Here is a 24,104-nt window from a genome sequence, read left to right as displayed (position 1 = left end):
ACATGTCTTAAAAAATTAAACAAAAAAACAGGGGCGCCTGGGTGGCTCGGATAGTTAAGTGTCTGACTCTTGATTTTGGCTCAGGTCAAGATCTCAGAGTTGTGAGACAGAGCCCTGCATTGGGCTCTGTTCTCAGTGGGGAGTCAGCTTGAGATTTTCTCTCCCCACCCCCCTTTGCTCCTCCCCCCTCAAATAAGTAAATCTTTTTTTTTTTTTTTAAGATTTCATTTATTTATTTGACAAAGAGAGATAGCGAGAGCAGGAACACAGGAGGGGCAGTGGGAGAGGGAGAAGCAGGCTTCCCTTGGAGCAGGGAGCCCGATGCGGGGCTTGATCCCAGGACCCTGGGATCATGACCTGAGCCGAAGGCAGACTCCTAAGGACTGAGCCACCCAGGCGCCCCTCAAATAAGTAAATCTCAAACAACAACAATCAAAACCCAAGCAGGAAGAAAAAACTTATGCTTAGGTATTATGGCACTAAAAAGTGTTATGCTGTGTGTGGTTTTAATATGAATATATAACTTTGAATTATCTTTTAAAATTATTCCATATTTGTGGCTGGTGCCTGGCACAGCTGAGTTCCATTGGAATACAGCTTAAGAAATACTGCCCTATGGCAAATGACCCAGGCTCTCCGAGCGCAAGAGCAACCTGGATGGCACAGCACTTAGGACCTGCCACTACCATTTACTGTCATTCTTTGCTGAAACTGGCTCCTGATTACTAAACTGGCTTTCCAGAAGCTTTTGAATGGGCAGTGGGGTGCAGGGCAGAAGTATTGTCCTGGTGTAATTGTTCCAGTAATTGGAACTGTATATTTCCCATTACATCAAATTTGTTGGCATTCCGGGTTTTGTGTGTTTAAAAGGCATGAGTCGGTTCCTCAGAGTCCTGACTGCTTTTAGATGAACTAATAGTGTCTGATCTCAGAGGTGAAGCTGGCACTCCCTAACCCTCAGGGCCCTTCCTTTCCATCTGCAGTAGTTTCTTAGATTGTTTTTAACATTTAAAAAATGTAATTCTAACGATCATTCAATCCCAGCGATCTCAATTGCCTTAATCTTTCCCTATTAATTAAAATAGCTTTTTGACTGGTAGGCAGGGACCACGTTTTAGATTTAATCAACAACCTGCAGTCTAAATTATTTTAAAATAGGGGCTACTCAGAGCAGGCAGGCATATGATAATATATAAACTCAACCAATTTGTAATTCCTGTCAGTCTGTTAGGTACTTCATGGCAAGCCTATAGGCTTTTATTCAGTAGTCTGGTATATGGTTTTAAAACCTATATATATATTTTTAAAAACTACTTCTGTTGATTTTGATCAGATTGTTCTGGATAGCAACCTCAAATAGAAGTATGCATTAGGGGGCACCTGGGTGGCTCAGTCGTTAAGTGTCTGCCTTCAGCTCAGGTCATGATCCAAGGGTCCTGGGATCGAGCCCCGAATCGGGCTCCCTGCTCAGCCAGAAGCCTGCTTCTTCCTCTCCCACTCCCCCTGCGTGTGTTCCCTCTCTCGCTGTCTCTCTCTCTCTGTCAAACAAATAAATAAAATCTTAAAAAAAAAAAAAAAGTATGCATTAGGATCACTTGGGGCATACTTACAAATGTGGATTCCTGGGTCCCAACCCCAGAGAGTCAGATCCTGTTAAGAAACCAAAATTAAGACCCATGAAGCAATCAAAACACTTAAATGCTAAACATGTCATAAGCAGTTAATAAATATTGTTTGATTCAATTGCCCAGTGTGGTAGGACTTCCATGTGAGCTAGAGACATTCTAAACTTCATGGAAGAGGTGGGGCTTTAGGCTTGGTAGGGGGAAGGGGTTTAGACGCAGGCCAGGAAGAGCAGGGGAAGGCATTTATTCACTGATGTATGGGAAGAGCAGAGGCTGGGTGGATGTGCAAAGGCACACATGGGCTGGGTAGAGATGGAACTGAGAGAGGAGCATGACTGTACAGAACACACAGACTCGTGTTGTTTGTTCTTAGCTTCTGTTGTTCAGACAGGGGCTGGAGTGCTGTGTAATCAATGGCACACATTGGATATGTGGGCTCTTCGGAGACCTCCCCTCATACCTGATCAGTAGCTGTAAGTGGCTGATAGAATTGACTTGAAAGGTGCCTCCCTTCCTTCTTTTGGTTCCATTTGGGTTCCTCCTTAGGGTAGAACTTGCTTGAGAAAGACCATCTCTCATAGAAGGGATTGAACTCCAAACATACTCTTAAGTCATTTTTTGATTTTTAACAAATGTCAGTTTCAGAGGGAACCAAAATTAGTAGTGTATTAAGTGTTTTATTCAGTCAGGTCATTGTGCTGGGCTCTGATTCCACCCTGTGTGCCCTAGAGGAGCCCCATCTTCTACCTGGAGAAACTGAGTTACAATTGCAGTGATGAATTCTTACCCAGAAAGCCAGGCCAAATATAAAGGATGATTAGCTGATCCAGCTCAGAGGCATCAGGATCTGGAAAAGCTTTATACAGGGAGCACATCTGAGCAGAATCTTGAAGATTGAGTAGGAGTTGACCAGGTGAGGAGAGGAGGTGTTCCAGGAAATGGGAATGCATAGGCAAAATCACATTTGCAGGAAAGAACATGGCATGATTGGAGTTGCAAGGAGTTTGGTCAGCAGGAGCTCAGGGTTCCTAAAAGAAGCTGAGGCTGGAGAGGTACACGCAGGGGCCAGATCTTGCTGTGTCTCATAGACCATGCCAAAGGGTTGTATTTTTCGTGAAGGCAATAGGGTTTTAAGCAGTGTTATTTTGTGTTCACTGTGGCTGCAGTATGAATGATGGATTAAAGAGGGCAAAGCCAGAGTCAGAGAGGCAAGAGATGAGAGCTTGATCTTGAGCTTGGAGGTGGGAATGGAGAGAAAAGGACAGATGGGGGAAATGTAGAAGGCAGGTGCAAAAGGACTTGGTGGCTACTTGAGGTTTGGCAGAGGAAGGAGAAGTTCTGACAGTGAGCGATGCTGCTACCGTCCCCTGAGGTCTGGGGTATGGGAGGACGTTCAGTTTGCTGGGGACGATGATGACTTCATTCATGTAGGGAGCAGATTGACTTTGAGGTGTTTGTGGGACATCCAAGTGGAGGTGTTTGGAGAGCTCTTAGATAGTGAGTCTGGAGCTCATGGAAGGTAATGGGCCAGACATTGGCGTAAATGGGAAGAGATCATTTGTTGTACTAGATTGGTTTCATCTCCAAAATATTCCTCAAAGCAACCACTACTTTCCACCTCCTCTGCCATCCGTTGGTTCAGGCTGCAATTATCTTCTAATTGCTTTGCCTGCTTCTGTGTCAGTCTATTCTTACACAGCTGGCAGAGTGATCTTTTAAAAATGAGATGGAATCTTATCATTCCCTGCTTAAAATCCATTGCCACTGACTTCCCATTGCTCTTAGAATAGATTCAAACTTCTTAGCATGCTATGAGGTCGTGCCTGATCTGGCCTGGCCTGCCTACCTGCCTCTGCACACATCTTGAGCCACTCTCCCTCACTTGCCCATGCCTCTTCTAGGCCCATGCTTCTCTTCTGTCTCGTCCCACACCAGGTTCTTTCTCTTTTCCCTGCCTTTGTTTATGCGGCTCCCTCTGCCTGGATTACCCTTCCCCCTCGTCTGGCCTGGTTAACTCCTCACCTTTCAGATCTTACCTCAGGTAGCATTTTCTCCAGAGGAACCTTCCCCAGTCTCCTGAGCTGTATTAGAGCCATCCTGCATTTTTCTTTCCTAGCACTTAACACTTTGTTATTAGTTATTCCATGTTTGTTTAGTATCTCCCATACAAGCTCCATGAGGGCAAAAATCTGTCCTATGTTTGGTTTACCATTGTACCCCCAGTGCCGGACAGTCCTGAGCCCATAGTAAGCACTCCAATAAATACTGGTTAGGTTTGTTGAATGAATGAGGGTCATAATCTCAAATTTTCTTTCCTGAAAAACTTGCAGTTTTTACACTGCCACAGAATAAATATGATTCAAGCCTTACAACTTATGTAGCTGATTTCCTCTACATTGGGTAGTCCTCTTACATTTTCAGCTCTCATTAAATACTTGGCCTCTGGGAGGTTAGGGCAATAACATTGCAAGTTAGATCTTAAGGGTATTTTTCCTCCCTGTTGGCCTGCGTTCATTACGGTGACTGGTTAGTATGGCCTGCCCCATCATCATTTGGACACTGGTCTGGTGCTGAGTGTGGAAATTGGGAAAACTGGTACTTGTTGCCTTCAGTTGGGCCTCTGTGCCAGAGTTTAGTAGCAGCCTTCTCCTGCAGCCCTGATGTGGGAAGGGTCCCGATACATGCTGTTTGCATTGCAGCCGTGGGAAAGTCCACCTTTGTGAAGTTACTCATGAAAACTTACCCAGAGTGGCACATAGCTACAGAACCTGTAGCGACATGGCAGAGTGTCCAGGCTGTTGGCACCCAAAAAGTAAGTTTTCAGTTGTGGTGGGTAGTTGGCCAGCATGGGTGAATAAACTAATTGTCATAATCTGATTTGCTCTGAGTAGGTGAAACAGCCCAGTTTGAGTCTCTTTTTTTTAAAATCTTTTCATTCCAGAAAGCAGACCACATATGCCAGAGAGGATATGACTTGTTTGAATATGTTTAGTTTTGATTTTTGTGGTTTTTACATGTCTACATAAGTGACTGCCTCTGTTCTTTGTGGTTTCCCAAAGTATGTCCAGCTGTCCTGGCTTTGTCATTCCTACCCTTGAGTATATTACTGAAGCTGACCTTCAGGATTAAGAGCTAATTATAGTGATTTTAACTTATTTATGAAGTGTTAGAAATTGGAAGGGACTTCGCGAACATCTTGTCACACTCTGAGTCAATGCAGAAATAATAGCTAACGTTTATAAAGCACACACTTTGCCACATACCGTGCCAAGTGCTGCACATTTCACTTCTGCCTCGTGGCATAGGACCTAGTGTCAGGTCTACTGCTTTGGGAAGGGCCATCGCGTTGGTTTCAAAACCAGCCATATCCGTGTGAGTAGGGAAGGACCAGTTTGGACGTGAACCTTAGGGGTAGCTGAGGAAATGGCACTAAGTTGCCTCAGTCTCCACACACTCCTCCCGCAGCCACCAAGAACATTTCACTAAGTGGCTTGTTCTGGTTTTTAACAAAACTCTAATTGTTAGAAAGTTCTTGTATCAGCCACTTTGCGTCCCTGTGACTTTGAGTCATTGGTTTAAGTTCTGCTTCTTAAGTTTTTATCTTCTCTACATGACAACCCTTCGTATAGTTGAAGGTAATTCATGATTTGTTTGCTCTTTCTCCTCCTTGCGTCTTCTTTCAAGCCAAACACCCATTTTCCCCTAGACTGTTCCTCATTCTGAAGTAACTTTGTCTAGGTGATAAGCTCCAGTTGGTTAGTTTTCCACTTAGGCTAAGAGTGGTACTCTAAATCGTAAAGAGTATCATAGAACCTGTTCTAGGTGGCATTTTTCTGTTATTCCAGCTCAAAATTGTGCTACCTCTTTTGGCAGGCACATCATGCTTATTGTCATATGTTTTTTAAAATTGTCTCTGTGTATGTATGTATGTGTTTGTGAAGTTAATTTTCCATTTAGAAAATAAATTACATATCTTTCTCTGAGTATGCCATAGGTCACCTGTTGTGGGATTTAAAAATATGTCCACAGATTGTTTGTTGAACTTTCTTTTAAGAGGTAGACCCTAATTCTCTCCTTGAGTGGCTAGACTTAGCGACTTGATTCTGATGAATAGAATGTAGCAGGAATAACAGTGGGACTTGCTAGGGTAGGCCAAAAAAGACATTGTATCTTCTACCTTGATCTGTCTTGATCACTTCTGGCTCTGGAGATGCCAGCTGCCATGTCATGAAGCATCCTTTTCTGTGAAGAGGCCCATGAGGCAAGAGATTGAGTCCTCCTGCCCACAGCAGTGTGAGTGAGTCTTCTCGGAAGTGGATTCTTTGGCCCCAGTCAAGTCTTCAGATGACTGGCCTCAGCCAATATCCTGACTGAAACTTCATGAGAAACCCTGAGGCAGAACGAGCCAGCTAAGCTGTGTCCCGATTCCTCACCCATAGAAACTGAGATAATGAACATTTTTTGTTTAAGCCACTAAACTTTGGCACAATTTGTTATGCAGCAGTAGATATAGATAGCTAATACTCCCACAGTCCCGTTATCCAGAGGTAAATAGTTAACATTTTTGTTCTTTTGGATTTCTTTCTACTTAGGAGAAAATGTATATATTTATATACACCTGTATGAATGTATAAAACATATATACATTTACTTTTTTTTAAACAAAAATTGTAATTGTTTCCTGCATGGTTTTTGATATACAAGGTCTTCCCTTTGTAGTAATTTTAATGATTGCAGTATACTGCATAATATGATCCTTTAATTAATGTAATTGATATATTTAATTTAATTAATATATAATGTTACATGTACTATATGAATTTCTTCCTGTTATAAACAATGTTACAATGATGAATATCCTTGTAGCTACATCTTTTTTCTTGTTAACAGCTAAATTTTGTGTACTTTTGTATTTTCTTAAGATAATCTACAGTTGGAGTTTTAATGTCCAAAAATTGCACATCTTGTAGATTGCTGACACCTGTTATACTTCACAAACTTTTCCTTCAGAAAAGTTGTACCACTTTCCCCATACTTTTGGCAACACTGGGTACTGTTTTTCATTGTTGCTAATATGAGGGGCAAGAAAACAGTGTGTTATTTTGTTTTACATATCTTTGATTACCAATGAATTCAACATCTTTTTTATATTTATCAGCCATTTATTAGTATTCTTTAGTGAATTGCCTATTAAGACCTCTTGTTTTTTTCTCCCCCCTACTGTGATCTTCAAACTTTTGTAATGGCTTTATACGAACTCATTGTATGTTAAGTATCTTAAGTCTTTATCACATATTGCTGATCCTTTCCCCAGTTTGTCATTTTTCTTTTGTCTCTGTATATGATATATTTTGCAGTATAATACATTTAAGTTTTTATGTAGTCAAATCTGTCTTTTTCTTCATAATTACTGCCTTTGGTATTAAAGTTTTAAAAAGACTCTCACAATCCAAAATTATAAAAACATGCGCCTACATTTCTTTCTCTTGCTTTTATGGTTTTATTTTGCTCTTTATGTGACTTTAAAAGTTACAGGAGGCTAATTTTCCCCAAGTCATTATTTACTTTTCATAGTAGTATTCTTGTTTAGTTTATTCCTGAATGGTTATTTGATTCTTATTATTGTGACTGGGATCCGTTTTCCCATCATCTTTTCCAAATTGACTGTTTTAAAGGAAAGCAGTTACTTGTTATGTTTGTCTTGTAATATTATTGTTATTTTTTTTTTGTTTTATTTGCTTGAGGTTTCAGAAAATAACAGTTTTCCCTAAATACTTATCATTTGTAAGAGTTTTCCAATATCCATACTTCACTTCTATTTTCTTGTTTTATTGGGTGGAAGTTCCAGAGCAATACTAACTATAATAGCACTGATGGTAGTCAGCCTTATCTTGTTCTGTCTTTAATGAAATACCTCTAATGTATCAATGTAAGTTCTGTGATTGTTAACCGTTTCAATAGATCATGTGGAGGAAGTACCTTTCTAATTACTAGGATAGGAACTGTTTTCCTCAGGATCAGATGTTGAATTTTCATCGAAAGCCTTTTTAGTATCTAGTGAGATAACCATGGGGTTTTTCTTTTTTAATCTCTTAGTATTAGTCAGTAGATTTGATAATGGTGCCATCTGTACATTCTGGCATGAACCCTTTTGATCATGGTACACTATTCCATTAATTTGCTAATAGGTTGTTTGAAATTTTGCATGTATATTTATATATTTAATTGGTATTACTATTTTTTGACAGGTTTTACCATCGGGGTTATAAAATGAATTGAGAAGTTTTACACTTTTAGTGTAAGAATTATCTATTCTTTGAAGTTAGGATAGAAATCATTTTTTAAATAATACGGATTCAGTGCTGTTTGGGTGGAATAGTTGCTGGACAACTGTTCCTTCCTCAGCTATTATTCAGGGTTTGTGGTTTTTTGTTTTTTGTTTTTTTTTTTACACCTTCTTGAATCAATTTTGATAACCTTGTTTTCTTAGAAAATTGCCCTTCTATTGAGATTTTCAAATTTAATTGTATAAAAGTAGTACCTGTATTTTTTTAATAGTTTAATCCAGAATTACTGTGTTTTTTGTCTGATGTTGCTTGTTTGTGTTAATATTTGGGGAGGGATAGATTTGATAGATGATTGTTCTTTTTTAAAGACCCAGTTAATGGATTTTATTAATTCTGTGGGGACTTGCATTCTAATTCATTAATTTTGGCCTTTAAATTTACTCATTTCTTTCTAAGAACCTCTGTATTTTTAAAGCTCTTTAGGTTGAATGATTAGTTTGTGTATTTTTCTTTTTCTCTTTCCTTAATAATAAAAGCATTTGCAACTGAAAGTTTTCTTCATGGAATAAGCTTTGGCCTTGTCTTTTAGAGTTTGACATATAAGATTTTAACTGAAATACCGAATTTGTAATTGTAGTTTTTGATTTATTTTTTGCCCTAGAATTATTTTTAAGGTATTTTACATTTTCTTTTTTTTTTTTAATTTTTTTTTTTTTAAAGATCTTATTTATTTATTTGACGGAGAGAGACACAGTGAGAGAGGGAACACAAGCAGGGGGAGTGGGAGAGGGAGAAGCAGGCTTCCTGCGGAGCAAGGAGCCCGATGCAGGGCTTGATCCCAGGACCCTGGGATCATGACCTGAGCCGAAGGCAGCCGCTTAACCCACTGAACCACCCAGGCGCCCCAATTTTACATTTTCTGAGTAGATTTTGTGTGTGCATTATTTTTTTACTCTAATTTTATTTTGTTATGGTCAGACAGCATGGCTTATACAATTTTAATTGGGGGAACTTACTGAGGTCTTCTTCATGGCTTACGTATGATCGATTTTTGTGTATGACCAATTTTGGTAAATGTGCCATGGACTTTTAAGAAGAATATATATTATCTCTAAGGTATGGAATTGGTGTGACATATATTACAAATTCTAAGATGCCATTGATCGTAAGACACATAATCAATTTAATAATACTTCTAAGGAATAATAAAAATGTCTATTAAAGTTTAACTTAAACATTGTAAGATGTACATCAATTTCAGATATGTGAAAAATAATAATGACTTAATAACAATTAAAAATGAGCTCTCATTATTGGGGTCTACTTTTTATATTAAATTATGAGAAAAGTATGTTAAAGTTTGTGCTTTTTGTCCATTTCTCCTTGTATTTTTAATCGGCTCTGCTCTTATATTTCTAAATTTCAGGGCTTTATTACTGCACGTAAAAAGGTTCATGACTCCTTTGTGTAGTCTTTATTGGTTTATTAGTATAAAAAAACCCTCTTGTAGCATATAATGCTTTTTTTAAAATACAATTTTGCCACATCTGCTTTCTTTTTATTTGCATCTATTTGGTGGATTTCACTGTCCCTTTGTCCTTAACTAATACATGTCATTTTGTTTTAGGTATTTTTCTTACAGGATTTTTAGTTTTTACCCAGTGTTAGGGTTTGCCTTTCCTGGGAATTTTTCTCTTATTATAATTGTGTTTAACTTATTTCTATCACCTTATTTTGTGCTTTCATCTCCTTTTTTTTCCTTTTTTGCTATATTTAATATTTTCTTTCATTTTTCTCCCTTTCCTTATATGGTAAACTTACTATTTTTATCCTAACGGGAAACATGTAAATTAAAAATGTACATGTTTAAACCTATCTTTCAATGTTAATGGAGCCTCTGTGAAAGAGAAAAAGAAGCCAAAACAGAATTCTACTACTTTTTTATTACCTTCTTTGCCAGGTATATTGAAATTATCTGAAATTTTGTAGATCCAGAATGTTTTTACATTGTGAAATTTCTTTTTTAACAATAGAAATGTGGCACTCAATTTCATAGCCACATAAATAATAGTTCCTTAGTTACACCCTTAGTTATACTTCATTCTATTCTCCTGGTTGATCACTGACCACTGTTTTCTCATTTCCACATCTTCCCGTTTCTTAATTTTTCAGTTGGTTGAAATATATTTTAGAGATTTTTTTCAGAAAGGGCATGTGGGTGGTATAATTTGAGTGATTGCTTGTCTAAAAATGTCTTCCTTTTGCTCTGTAATATAAAAGGTAGTTTCTGTTGTAGAGAAGTATTACATGGTTCTGATCTTTTTTTTTTTAAATAAGTAATTCATGTGATTTCCCTGCTGTTAGATTTTTGTTTTGTTTTTTTGAATTGTCGGTATTTTGGTAGGATAGGTCCAGTTTTGGGTTCTTGTGTGTGCATGTGTGTGTGTGTGTTTATGAAAGCTGTATATATAAATATATATGAAATCTTTTCTGGTACTCTGAATTTTTCTGGTTGAAAGTCTCACATCTCAGAAATTTTCTTTAATTTTTTTCTTTTGTTTTAGCTTTTCTATCAGATCAATTCCTTCCTACTATAGCTTCTAGTTTTAAACTTTGTTCTTAAATACTTAGAGCTACTACATGGTTCTATTAGTGATTCTCAGTGATGATGAAATTTGATGAGAAGGAGACACACGCCTTATGAGTAATGGTCTTCCTCTGCTCATCTCTTTGCTGGGGGTGGCATTTCCCCTCTCTGTATTGGACTTTTGTCTCATGAGAAGGAACATCATTTCCTTAGGTACCTTTGTGTGAACTACAGGTACTGTGGAGTTGTGGATCATTTTAGCTCTTGTTTGGAAAGTTGTTTGTGATACAGAATTATATTAATTACTGTGAGGTGGAACACAAGTGACATTACATCTTGATATATCTTTCCAGAGGAAAGAAAGGAAAGGCAAAAAATACCCTAGCACGATACTACAGTGTACATTGGATCTCCTCCTTCTAACCTGTATGTCTTCATTTCTGTCCTAATTTTCTGGGTTTTTTTTTTTTCCTCTTAGTTTAAGGAAAATTTCTTGAGCTGATGTTCTGTATGACATTCACTAATTAGGTTTACTGCAGTGTACAATCTGCTAGTTACTGTCTTCATAGGGTGCTTTGTTTTGGCAATTGCATTTTTTTCTCCTCTAAGAATGTTCTTTTCATATTATTCCTGTTTTTATGACAGCCTGTTCTTATCAATGTGGCAGTCTCTTGAATCTCATTGAGATTTTTCTGTTTTCTTTTGTTTCTGGCAACAGCTCTGTCTCTTAAGGGGCTGCTTGTCCTGAGCAGATGCATTGGTTTTCTCCCTTTGAATTGCTGAATATTACTATATCCAGTCATTGTTCCTCTCTTTGCTTATATGTTTGAAGGGATGTTTGCATTTGTTCTGTAGCTGAGATGGGTTCTTTCAGAAATTGTGTAGGCTCTGAGCAGAGTTTTGTTCCAGAACAGTTTCCCTTTGGTAGCCCAAAGGCCGCTGATGGAAGAGCTCCCACCTAGTCAACCTAGTACATCTGTACACAGAGCACCTCACTCCCTTCCTGGGGCTTCCATACAGTCTCGTAACTGCGCTGCACCCCAAGGGCTCTCTACTCTCTCTGCTGACACCGTCAGAGACTCAAGTGGATTTAGATTTGTCCCCCTGCCTCTACTTCCAACTCTTAACCGGGGGTCATTTGTGAGACTGCTGTGTGTTTGCGGGTTGGAGAATTGGAAGGAGGGAAAACATCTTGTGATCCATTCTGCTCTACCTGCATTGCTCCCCATGAAGTCTTTCAAAGGGCTGGGATCCTTCTTTGGAATCTGTGGTTGATACTTGGCCAAACTGGACCACTTGTGGTTGTCTAACCTAGTTCCCCCTCCGTCTTTCCCTCCACCCCATATGTGCTCTTTGTCCCCATTTCTATCTGTGGAAATTCTATGCATCATTTACTTCCCAGCTTGTCTTTATATGGAGAAGCATTAGAATGAAGTTACAGGAAGCCAGGTTTGAGTCCCTGTTCTGCATTTACTCATCTTGAAACCTTGGACAAGTAAGTTACTTAACCTTTATGAGTGGATTTGCCCCTCAGGAAAATGAGCATGCAATAGTGCCCTCTTCATGAAGCTGTTTTGAAGATTAAATGACATAACAGCACAGTGAACACTGAAAATAAAACCCCTTACAGCGTCGAGCCTATGTAGCGCCTCATCCGTGTAGGCCTTCAGTTAATGGAGAGTGAATGGATTCACCTTTGTGCTGAGTCAGTGGCAGAGCCCAGGAAAGAGTCCAGGGCTCCTGAGTATCTCACACATGTTCCCACCTGCACATGCTGAGTAAGTGGGTCTTCAAATACATTTCATAAAGTCTCCAGAATGGAGGAGGAAGGTTTTGTTTGTTTGTTTTCATCCCTTCTTTGAGAGAGAGAGAGAATTCTATTTGGTTGGTTAGTTGGATTTTCAAATAATCTGTTGCGTTCTTGTCTGAGTTGAAGTTTTGTAAAGAAATAGCCACAGATGGAAGTTCAAAAGAGAGGCAACATAGTGTTAAAATGGGAAGATTTGATTCCAAGTAGTCTTAGATGGTTGTTGGTTAACTCCTCATCAGACAGACTCCACAAACCAGTCAGTGAATGTGCTGATTGTATGTGTGGTTCTTCCTCTGCTCTTCTCTGGTGTGTTGAAGGTGGCGTGTCCTCTCCCTCTCAAATTCTCATTTTATCAGGTAGGAAAATCTCTTCCTTGATTATATAGCTTTGACTAAACTGGGGGATATGATTATATCTCTTTAGTAGAAGGAAACTTTTGTAATTGCTTCCCTCATTGATTATTAAACCATGGTGTTGGGGACTAAACACCATGGGGTAAATATACCTTCTAGGAAATGCTCCTCTTTGTAATTTCCCTGTAGGCCTTCACTGCCCAAAGTCTTGGAAACTTGCTGGATATGATGTACCAGGAACCAGCACGATGGTCCTACACATTCCAGACATTTTCTTTTATGAGCCGCCTGAAAGTACAGCTGGAGCCCTTCCCTGAGAAACTGTTACAGGCCAAGAACGCAGTACAGATCTTTGAGAGGTCCGTGTACAGTGACAGGTAAGACCCTGAGCCCTTCACTGGCCACAAGCCCCATGCTCAGTGCTGCATGTTGTCCCTTCTTGCTCCGCTGTGGTTATTTATTTATTTTTTTTTTTTTAAGATTTTTATTTGAGAGAGAGCGTGAGAGTGGGGGAGGGTCAGAGGGAGAAGCAGACTTGCCGCTGAGCAGGGAGCCGGAAGCGGGACTTGATCCCGGGACTCCAGGATCATGACCTGAGTCGAAGGCAGTTGCTTAACCAACTGAGCCACCCAGGTGCCCTCAGCTGTGGTTATTGATAATTGTACTTTTTCATCATCCATTTACTTTTGAAGATGCTAAGTTGGTTACCCATTTACTTTCAAATTAGACAACCTAGTTCTATTTCTTAGTGTTCCCATAAAACCTCCTGGAGGGAAAAAAGAAGGGTACACTTGTAAGTGTCATGTAATTTTTTTTAACATTATCTCAAAACCATGCAAGATACATAGAACAAATCCTATAGGCTACATATTCCTTCTCTACCCCAAGAGACAGTTTACTCTTTATAAAAGCTGAATACGTGAATTACAAGTGGTTGAGCTGTAGATTTTGGTTCTTTTACAGTTGTTGGGTATACTACTGCATATTTTTCTCTCCGCTTTCCCTGGCCATGCCTCCTGGACTAGGAAGATGAATTACATATGACTGTCCTGGTTACTTGGAAATATAATCACCATGGGTTTTTTGATTTCCAGCCCTTTAGTGAATTAGGCATGTGAGAGACCCCTCAGAAAAAGAAACACTTTGTTTAGAAGCTACAAGATCTTAACATTTTCTTGTAAAGGAAGATATGAGAATTGATTTTGCTATAGGCAGCTACACATTCTAGATGTTTTCTTCAGAGGGGGCATTTTAGAGATAGAAAGGATAATTCATTATACATTCTAATCGTGATGGTAATTTAGACCCTTTCCCTTCTTTAAAACATTCATTCATTCATTCCTTTGTTCAGCACAGATTTGTTAAACCCCAAATGTTCAGGTACCGGGCTAGACCCTGGGGCTGCAGCAGTGAGCAAGGCAGACCCAGTTCCTGCTTTCAGGTCAACCCTAGTGTAACGGGGACTATGAGACCGCACACGTGCTCATATGTGTGTGATGTGTGTCCCAAAGGAGGAACACAAGTTGTTTGGGAGAGTGGATGACTAGGAGGAAGAAATCTAAATCTTTTCTGGTGGAGTTAAAAGCAACAATAGTATGTGGTTTTAGAACAGGAGCCCTGATGACTGGGTCCGTAAGCTCATTCTCTGCGGCACCAGCACGCAGTCTGCGGTTGTTCCCTCCCCATAGTCCTCTGCACCCCAGCTTTCTCCCACCCCGTCACCACCAGCTGTGGGGAAATAAGTGCTCATCCTCAAGAAAGGGGAGGGCCCCTCTTATAGGGCTTCTTAACAGATCCGTCATTTTTCTTTATAAAATTTTCTTTTTTTTTTTTAAGATTTTATTTATTTATTTAACAGAGAGAGACACAGCGAGAGAGGGAACACAAGCAGGGGGAGTGGGAGAGGGAGAAGCAGGCTTTCCGCTGAGCGGAGAGCCCGATGCAGGGCTCGATCCCAGGACCCTGGGATCATGACCTGAGCTGAAGGCAGACGCTTAACAACTGAGCCACCCAGGCGCCCCAAGATTTTAATTTCTAAGTTGCCTGTGAAGAAGCTGAAAATATTTTTCAGAAATTGAGTTACAAAAGTCATCTTTCCATGTTGCCTTCAGCTAGACGATAGCTAACCCATTCCAGACTGAGAAAGTTGACTTCGGGAGCTCCTAGATTAATTTCTTCACAGCCTAGCAAAGAAGTAGGTATAGTAACAAAGATGTCTTGAATACTTTGCACCAGTTACTCTTCCGAGCACCTTGTGAGTACTACATACAGTCCTCACAACAATGCTATGAGTCCAGTTCTACTGTTACCTCTTTGTACAGAGGAGGAAATGGGCTGAGGGAGTTTGATGACTTGCCCATGGCAACACAGTTTGTGAATTTGGGGGCCAGGTTCACACTCAGGAATGTGACGCTGCCACCCATTCTCTTAATCGCAACACTTGCAGCCTTGTGGTGTATACTTCCCTGGGCCATTTGTACACAAGGATTCTGAATTTCATTTTCCCAGAAGTGGCCAGTTGCTAAGCGTTGCCTTAGAAACTGGAGTTCATTGTTTAGGATGTAAATTGTGTTTTGTATCAAGATGCCTTAGGTTTGAAAGCAGAATTGACCCTTCTGAAGCAATGGGTTCTTGTTAGCTCTGATTTCCTATTTACCAGATGCTCCTTTAGTTGTGGAAGTAAGCAAGGGGCAAGCTCGTTTGATTTTTAGATTGAGCTTTCTTGCACCTGGATTAGAAGCTCAGCAGCAGACGAAGCAAGTGAGTAAGGGCTCCTGTGCGCTTTGGGGGAGGGTCTGCTTTCTTGGTAACGCTGCATTAAATAAGAAAGGCATCCCCTGCTCTGTAGGTGACACCACTTCAGTACATTTCCTTCTCCACTTATTGACCACACGAGAGGATGGATCAGCAGCCTGGAGACTGGGACCTCATAAGCCCGAGATGGTTTTTTTGGGTTAGGGGCTGGCTGCAATAATAAATAAATCTCAGAAGTGTGAGTTTGCATACACCGAATGCTATCTGTTCTCACTGGCCTCCAGCAGGGAGAATCGCTGGCGACCGAAGATTGTCTTTTCCACTGCCCCTCTTCTTCCAGTAGATTAATCCAGTTGGAGAGCTGTGATTTTGGCTTCTACAGTTGACATGCTATTTCCCATCTTACTGTTGAACAAGGAAGGAGATACAGGTTAAGAATTCAGATTTCTTAAAGATTGATGAGGAGCTAGAAAGGTTAAGTGGCTTGAACAGTCATGGAACAAGTTGGTTATTGATTTTTCTGCTTCTTTCCCTTTTGCTTTTCATTCCATTTCCCATTCTGATCCCCTCCCCCAATCCCACCTATATTTCCAACCAGGTATATCTTTGCGAAGAATCTTTTTGAAAATGGTTCCCTCAATGACATCGAATGGCATATCTATCAAGACTGGCATTCTTTTCTCCTGCAGGAGTTTGCCAGCCAGCTCAGATTACATGGCTTCATCTACCTCCAGGCTACTCCCCAGGTAATGCAGAACATCAAGCCTTAATCTTCAGGGCTGTCTGAAACCTAAGAGGTGACGTTCTCCAACACCCGATTTTCCGGTTGAAGAAAGGAGATGGCGGGTATTATGTGGAGCATGGAGAGCAGTGTGGGTCACACCCTCCCCTTTTGGCATCGAGCACCCTGTTTCCCACAGGCTTTCTGTGGCAGAGGGCTAAAGCGGATGACTGATAGAAAGGGTCCCTCTCGATGTAACAACAACATAGAGAAAATCGGGCATTGTCTTTTTCAGCCAGGGTTTGCAGATTGGCTCCTCTGGCCAGGTTACCTGTAGCCAACTGCCTTGGCTTTCCCTTTCCTCCAGCTGGGTCCTCAGAGTCTGATGGTCTTGATGGTTTCCTGAACAGGATGCCGGGAGGAAGTGGAGAGTTTCCTTACCTCACCCTGATACTAGCATAATTTACAGCTAGCTGTCTTTTGAGCCTTAAGGGTGCCACTGGTAAGTCAGGATGGACTACAGAAGTTACATTCCTTGACTTTCTGACTTGGACCCTGGAGCCAGCCTCATACAGAATAGGGTGATGTCACGGAAGAAGTCTCTGACTGGCAGTGACCGTGGACAGCCCCTAGCAGCCTTTCCCATGGAAGGGTCCTTGCTGTCAAATCCAGTGGCTCAGGCTAGTAGTCTCTAAGGGCTCTTCTGGAGTGGGATTCTGAGTCAGGGCTGGAGGTATTTTTTGAGAGGTGTGTTGCTCCTGGCTTTTGAGACCTATGTAATGGGTGGTCACGTGTCAGGTATACTGCATAATCTTAGGAGGAAAGCTCCCTTCTGACGGGAGGCCACGCTTTTTAGAGACAGGCCTGAGCCTTGTGGATGGAGCAGGCCTGAGAGCAGCCCAAGCAGGGCCAAAAGATAGTGGGGAGCCCAACACATGGGCTTGTAGTAGCTGGAGAGGAGAAGGCCGGCAAGAAAGTCTTCCTCACTTTTTTGTGCACTTGGAATGACTGTGAGAAGGGGACAGTGATGATGACAACAGTGGTGGCGATTATGATGACGATGAGGATGTGACTGATGTGTCTTCACGGAGAGACTAGCTGAGGTCTTTCAGCTGGGGTAGAATGAGGGGGTTTGAAGGGCTCTTGCAGCTTAATGGTAGAAAAAGCAAAAAAGCTTTAAGACTGGATGGGGATTTTGATGCTCTTTTGACGGTTTTAGAGCCAGAGACCCAGGAATGCTGATATCCTTGCCCAGAGTCACCCCTGACCCCTTCTGGGAGATTCAGAGGTAACGATATCCAAGGGAAGAGCAGAACAGAAGTGAACCACATCTCTGTGTGAAAAGCCATGCACTTGCCCCCATATTCTAATACAGAGCCCTGGAAAATACTGAGTTTAGAGCTTGTGAGATGGACCTAAGGAGGGCATTTTGCTCCTTTCTACCTGCTCTTCCCTAAGTTCTAAAAAGCAAGCAAACCAACATAAAAAAAATCAGTCAAAAGAGAGATGTCTGGGCCTCAGTGTCCCCACCCAGCCCCATGGAATCAGGAAGACTGCGCAGCCAGCCAGGCCTTGCCGGGGACTGTTGGCGACATGGGGTTTGGGCTTGGGAAGCACAGTGGCCAGACCCACCAGTAGAGTCACAGTCCAGTTGCTGTCCCAGCAGCCACTCCTCCTGGGCTGGTTGGTGAAGGGGGCAGGTCAGCAGGAGGGTCCCCCCTTATCATTCATAGCCCCACTGTCTTTCTTAGTCACATTCAGGTGTGTCCTCCCCATGACAACTGATCACAGCACACACAGGACTAGAGTACTGCTTGCACAGGACTTGTTAAAGAATTTGTTGTAACCCTACCAGTAAAACAAGAATTTTGCCAAATGCTCAAAATAGGAGCTTACCTATTAATCCTGCTCCTTGGAATTTACTCCATAAATATGCTCCCACACGGGCAAAGTGGCTCCTATGCAAGCCAGCACTGTTTGTAATAGCAGCTCATTGGAAACGCCCCAGGCGGTCACCGTCGGGCCGGTTGATTGTATTATGCTCTGTCCATACACGGGAAAACTCTGACGCCGTAAAAATGGGAAAGCACTATACTAACGGAACAGTCTCTAAGGCATTATTAAGTGAAGAAAAGCTGGCACAGTGTGTGTGATGGGACACCTTTTACAAGTGTGGTGTTTTTTTAAAAGGTGGGGTGAGGTGTATATGCATGAAATACTTCTGAAGGCACGCAAGGAGTTCCCATCGGTGGCGGGTGGCACGGAGGACTGCACTGCCAGAAGTCGGGGCTGGAGGGCCGTGTGCTGGGGGGGGGGCAAACAACGGGAAATGTTTTGAAGCCCTCAGCAGTGAAGGTGGGGTGTGGGGGCAGAAAGAGAGGGAAGAGAAAGCAGGTTCATGGTGAGGGAAAGTAGAAAAGGAAAAGATGAAAGCAGGAGGCAAAGGTGAATGGAGCTGGGGGACGAGGTCAGAACTGCAAGCCATGAATGAAGGCGGGCAACAGACACTTACTGACCACGGGCTCTGCCGGCCTAGTGCTCAGCCCCAAACAAGACAAGACTGTGGCCCCCAGCCGCCGTGCCCCCTGTGCACACCTCCCTCTGTCCCCTGCTACAGTGGAAATGCCACCGGTGGCCTGTGTTTCCCCAGGGCCTACCGAGGTGCTCGGGAGCTGGTACCAGAGATAAAGGGGGAGCTCCTGCCTCCTCCGGGGAACGCCTCTCTGACTGCTGGGGCCCAGTGGCTCCCTCCCTTATCTGGACTGCTGCCCTGAAGGTCCAGACCTCACAGTTTAGCACTTGATGCACTGTTCCGCATATTGTTTTATTTATTATCTAACTAAACTGTGAAGTCCCAAGGATAAGGACTTGATCTAAGTTTGGGATGATAAATGATTAGGGGAAAAGATTAGTGAGGAGTTAAGTGCTAAAAGTATTAACCTGTTAGATCTGTCTCCGTTAATCAATCTGAAAAGTTGGACATAAGCTCATAAATGAAATTTGTTTACATGATTTTGTCTCCTTAGAGGAAAGGTGGGATGCACAGCACGGACTCTGCATCTTCAGGAATATTGTGTGCTTCATTTGGGCCTAAAGTTTACATTGGGAATAAAGTTAAGTGTTTGAAAGAGGGTAGTCCTAGATCAGTGGATTAATCTACCTGTTCTTCCCAGGACAGATGACATTGAATGATGAAATGTTTGCCAGTTGGAGAGAGGAAGGGAAGCAGTCAGGCAAAAGAAACATTGGGAGCAGAAGTCTCAAGGCGGGAAAGAGGTCGGCCTGTCCCACGGGTCCAATCTGGCTGCCGCCCTGAGTCCAGGCAGGTGCTAAGGAACTTGAGGGTGGAGGGGTAGGAGAGGTGGCCAGAATCCGGGACAGCCTTGTGTGGCAGGTAAAGGAGAAGATGGCATTCTCTGAGCCAGCGTGCTTCAGACTTTTGTACCAGGTGAAGGCAGAATGGAATGATGCCCTCTTTGGAAAGGGGGAGGGAAGGAGAGTTAGTCTTAAGCCTCGCTTTTTTTTACTTCTTGGTTTTATCTTTGACCTATGTAGGGTTTGCCTTCTGCTCCAGAGTCAGTGAGTGACAGGCTATGAAAGACATGTTTCAGATTACTTACCATTTTGTAAATGTGATGCTCCTCATACTTCCTTGAACCTGGGGCTTTATGGCTACAGGCAGTAGGGAGCCTGGGAGGTGTTTGCAGCGAGGAGAGTGCTGCGGTTCTCTTGGATTGATGTGGAAGGGTGGGTGGAGGCGGCTCACTGGGAGGGGAGAGCTGCTGTGGCCAGGAACTTGACACACCTTAACCTTGGTGAGTCCTCTCAGCTTCCCGTGGGGTGAGTGGAGGGGAGGAATGGGAAGCCCATAAAGATTGCACCACTAGTACATGGTGAAGACAGGAAGTGAATCGTGGGTTTTTTTAAGGCCTGTGCTAATCCCATGCACTCACCGCCTCCAGAAAGAGAGCCAGAGGCTCTTGCCATGGTCTAGGTGAGAGGTGATGAGGACCTGAGGAAGGCAGAGGTGAGAGAGATTAAAAGCAGGGTAATTACAGCTTCCCAGGGTGGATGAAGTTTGCAGTTAACCTGTGATTGAATAAGGAAACAAGACCGGAGAAGCAAGGTCATGGCTTATCATTCCCAGATGTCACGAGTGGGTCCCCGAGCCCCCGAGGACCACATCGTCACAGCCAGGATAACACATGAGCTCAATGTGGCCTGGGGATTGTCTTTTAGGTTTGTTTGAAGAGACTCCACCAGAGGGCCAGGGAAGAGGAGAAAGGAGTTGAGCTGGAGTATCTCGAACAGCTTCACGGTCAGCACGAAGCCTGGCTTGTTCACAAGACAACCGAGTAAGTGGAGAAGACAGTACCACACAGACACCTGCCTCCCTACAGCCAGGTGCTCAGACACCAGCTCAACAGGCAGCCCCGTAAGAAGGTTCAGATGTACCAAGTGGTTAGAAATCCAACTGAGAAACTCAATATGAGATACAATGTGTATATTCTAAGAGGCATTTTATTAGGTTCTGTTTCTCCAGCTTTTTTGTTTTTTAATGTTTCCCTAGATTGAACATTGTGATTGATGATGGTGATAGAGTTGACCCAGGGTGAAGGGCTGAAAATTTTTAGAGAAATTGTCCATTTTACTAAGTTGACAGTCCTGATTTTGGCCTTTCCTCCCTTTGGGCTTGGTATGTAGTCCACTTAAAATGTTTGGGGCTCTGACCTTCAGTATCCATCTCAAGGCTAAAGAGAAATTTCAGCCTTCCTCTTTGCAGCCAACTTTATTAAGTTCTTTTTTTTTTTTAAACTGTAATTTACATGCAATTTCATTGAGAAGCCATGTGACTTTAGATCTGCTCTATGGATTATTAAGATGTCGTGAGTATGTGAAGGTTGATTGAGCTTTCTTTTTTCTGTCCGTGAAGGTTGATTCAGCTTTCTTTTTTCTGTCCCCTAAACTTTCATGCTTCTTACAGGCTCCACTTTGAGGCTCTGCTGAACATTCCAGTACTGGTGTTGGATGTCAATGAAGATTTTTCTGAGGAAGTAACCAAACAAGAAGAACTCATGAAAAAGGTGGAGGAGGAGGACCTTAACTCCTGCTTCTAGTGATTTTCCTTTATTGCACTTTTATCTTTGCTTCAGACTTCAATGTAATGGGTCTTGTGCTTTGTGCTTCAAATTGCATTTCACACTCCAAAGCCCGCGGGACCTTGTACAAGTTACAAATATCCCTATTCTCTAAAGCATTTTGGGCTAGTAATTGTTAAATAATTGACTTCCCAGCCAACTTCTCCTCAAAGGTATTTTTGAACTGGGGAAATGCAATTTCTGGATTCTCTTCCCAGCTCAGCCACTTCCACAATATGACCCTGCGCAGGTCCCATTTCCTCCCGATTTTTCCTAACTCATAACACCTGGGCGTGGTTGCATACCAGTGTGGGTGGACTATTAGAGAGTCTGCCGAAAATGTGAAATTTAACTTCTGGTTTTTCTCTTTCCCACAGGTAAACACCTTTGTAAAGAATCTGTAGCCAGTACCAGCTGTTCTTGCTGTGATCTGGGCTCTCTGACTTTCCAAAGCTGGAAAAATCCTGAGTCATGCACCTTGCCATCTTCTTTTACCCCTGGAGTCCTCTCTGACACTCAGGTCCATGGTTTGTGTTAGCCTTCGACTTTGCAATTACTGTCTTTTATATCTCAAGGACTTCTAAAATAAAGTGGAAGTTTTGCTTCTTTTGCTAATCCAGTTGTCGGTTTATCTCTTGGTCCTTGCTCTGAATTCCGCTCTAGACGAGCCATTTTCACCTGAGGACAGCCATAGCTTTTCTTCTTGACTCCTTCGCCACCCAGACTTCCTGTGTGCTCACTTGTTCCCTCTGACATGCCCGGGTAGGAATTGTCCCCAGGATTCCCAACCAAGCCCTGCCCTGGGCACGAAAGGGAAGTACAGGGGCTCAGGAGAGGGTGGACACTCGGTGCGAGCCCCCAGAGCTACGGAATGGAACCTGAACTCTAGGATGTTCTTTCTCTCTTCCCATCCAGCACTCTTGCTAGGGGGCATGGGGTGCTCAGACCTTTGTGCTAGAGCTGAAGAACCTGGGCGCCTGGGTGGCTCAGTCGTTAAGCGTCTGCCTTCGGCTCAGGTCATGATCCCAGGGTCCTGGGATCGAGTCCCACATCGGGCTCCCTGCTCGGCGGGAAGCCTGCTTCTCCCTCTCCCACTCCCCCTGCTTGCGTTCCTGCTCTCGCTATCTCTCTCTCTGTCAAATAAATAAATCAAATCTTTAAAAAAATAAAATAAAAATTAGAGCTGAAGAACCTGGACCAAAGGGAGAAACCGAATCAGGAGCCCCATAGTCCAGCATCTCGTGTTTAGGGTTCGGTCATCCTGGCACTCTGGCCTGCCCTAAATACTGTACCCAGTGAGTGTCAGGTGATCTCAATGGAGTGACTTCTGCAAAGACAGTTTTTCGTGCTGCACTTCAGGCTCCAAGGACAATTCATTGTTACGAGAGAAAAATGCATGGCTCTATAGAATTGAAGTGCTCCATTGCAAGAAGCCTGCAGGTCCATGATTCCCCAGGAGCGGGATTCCTGCACTGAGCCCTTGACAGTTGTGCAAGCACACAGGAAAATGAATCAGCTTGGGTGTCAGTGTCCCGGAAGACAGGAACCTGTGTCTTTCTTTATGTTTGGGAAAACAAGTGTGAGATTAGCTTCTGACAAATGCATGCCGTTGTGAAACAAAAGCACGGCATTTCTTTACTACTTAAATTTTTAACAGCTTTATTGAGATATAATTCATGTACCATACAATTCACCTAAGTAAAGCGTACAGTTCAGTGGTTTTTAGTATAGTCCATAGAGTTGTGCAACCATGACCACAATCAGTTCCAGAATGTCTTCAGCACCCCAAGAAAAATTGCCACCCAACTAGCAGTCACTCCCCGTCCCGTCACCCCCCTTCTCCCACCCCCAGTCCAGCTCGAGGCAGCCACCAATCGATTTTCTGTCTCTAGATTTGCTTCTTCTGGATATTTTATATAAATGGAATCACATAAGATGTGGCCTCTTATGAATGATTTCTTTCACTTTCAAGGGTTTCAAGGTTCAGCCATGTTGTACCATGCATCAGTACATCATTCTTTCTTATGAATAAGTATTTCATTGTATGGATATACCACATTTTGTTCATCCATTCACCTACTGATAGACATGTGGATTCTACTTTTTGGCTGTTATGAATAATGCTATGAAAATTCATATATAAGTTTTTAGATTTTAATTTTTCTTGGGTATATACCAAGGAATGGAATTACTGGGTCAAATGGTAACTCCATGTTTAACTTTTGGAGGAACTGCTAAACTTTTCCAAAGTGACTGCACCATTTTACATTCTCTGGAGCAATATATGAGGGCTCCAGTCTCCCCAGGTCCTTGCCAACACTTGCTCTCATTTTGATTATAGCCATCCTAGTATCCTGTCATGTTTTGATTTACATTGCCTGATGGCTAATGATGTTGAGCATCTTGTCATGTTCTTCCTGGTCATTTGTATTTCTTCTTTGGAAAAAACCTCTTCAAATCCTTTGTCCTTTTCTCAGTTAGGTTCTTTGGCTTTTTACTGTTGAGTTGTAAGAGACTTTAGATATTCTGGATACAAGTTTTTAGCAGAGACATGATTTATAAATATTTTCTCCCATTCCGTGGGGTGTATTTTGATAATGTGCTTTGAAGCACAAAAGTTTGTAATTTTGACGAGGTCTAGTTTAATCACTTGTGCTTTTGGTGTCATGTCTAGGAAAGTTTTGAACAACCCAAGGTGACAAACATTTGTTCCTGTGTTTTCTTCTAAGAGTTGTGTAGTTTTGGCTCTTAACATTAGGTCTGTGATTGATTTTGAGTTAATTTTGGTGTGTGGTGTAAGGAAGGGTTCAGTTTCATTCCTTTGCATGT

At 42.3% G+C, this 24,104-nt stretch overlaps 1 protein-coding gene across 4 annotated transcripts in view; it reads left to right on the top strand.

Annotated features, from left to right (window-relative positions):
• Positions 1-21,890, top strand: part of DGUOK (deoxyguanosine kinase) — a 28,691-nt gene extending 6,801 nt beyond the window's left edge. Inside the window, exons 2-7 of one of the 4 annotated variants that reach the window (XM_078056399.1) lie at positions 4,325-4,437; positions 12,852-13,039; positions 16,015-16,162; positions 20,377-20,492; positions 21,122-21,253; positions 21,653-21,890. In XM_078056399.1, coding sequence (XP_077912525.1) covers positions 4,325-4,437; positions 12,852-13,039; positions 16,015-16,162; positions 20,377-20,492; positions 21,122-21,253; position 21,653 — 698 coding nt within the window. In that variant the 3' untranslated portion in view covers positions 21,654-21,890. The remainder of the gene's footprint in view (positions 1-4,324; positions 4,438-12,851; positions 13,040-16,014; positions 16,163-20,376; positions 20,493-21,121; positions 21,254-21,652) is intronic. The other 3 variants (XM_036087658.2, XM_078056398.1, XM_036087656.2) reach the window with 3 other exon arrangements.
• The last annotated feature ends 2,214 nt before the right edge of the window (positions 21,891-24,104 follow it).

This window comes from Halichoerus grypus, chromosome 10 (genome assembly GCF_964656455.1).
Source record: "Halichoerus grypus chromosome 10, mHalGry1.hap1.1, whole genome shotgun sequence".
Lineage (NCBI taxonomy): Eukaryota > Metazoa > Chordata > Mammalia > Carnivora > Phocidae > Halichoerus > Halichoerus grypus.
This window is presented reverse-complemented; position numbering and strand designations above follow the sequence as displayed.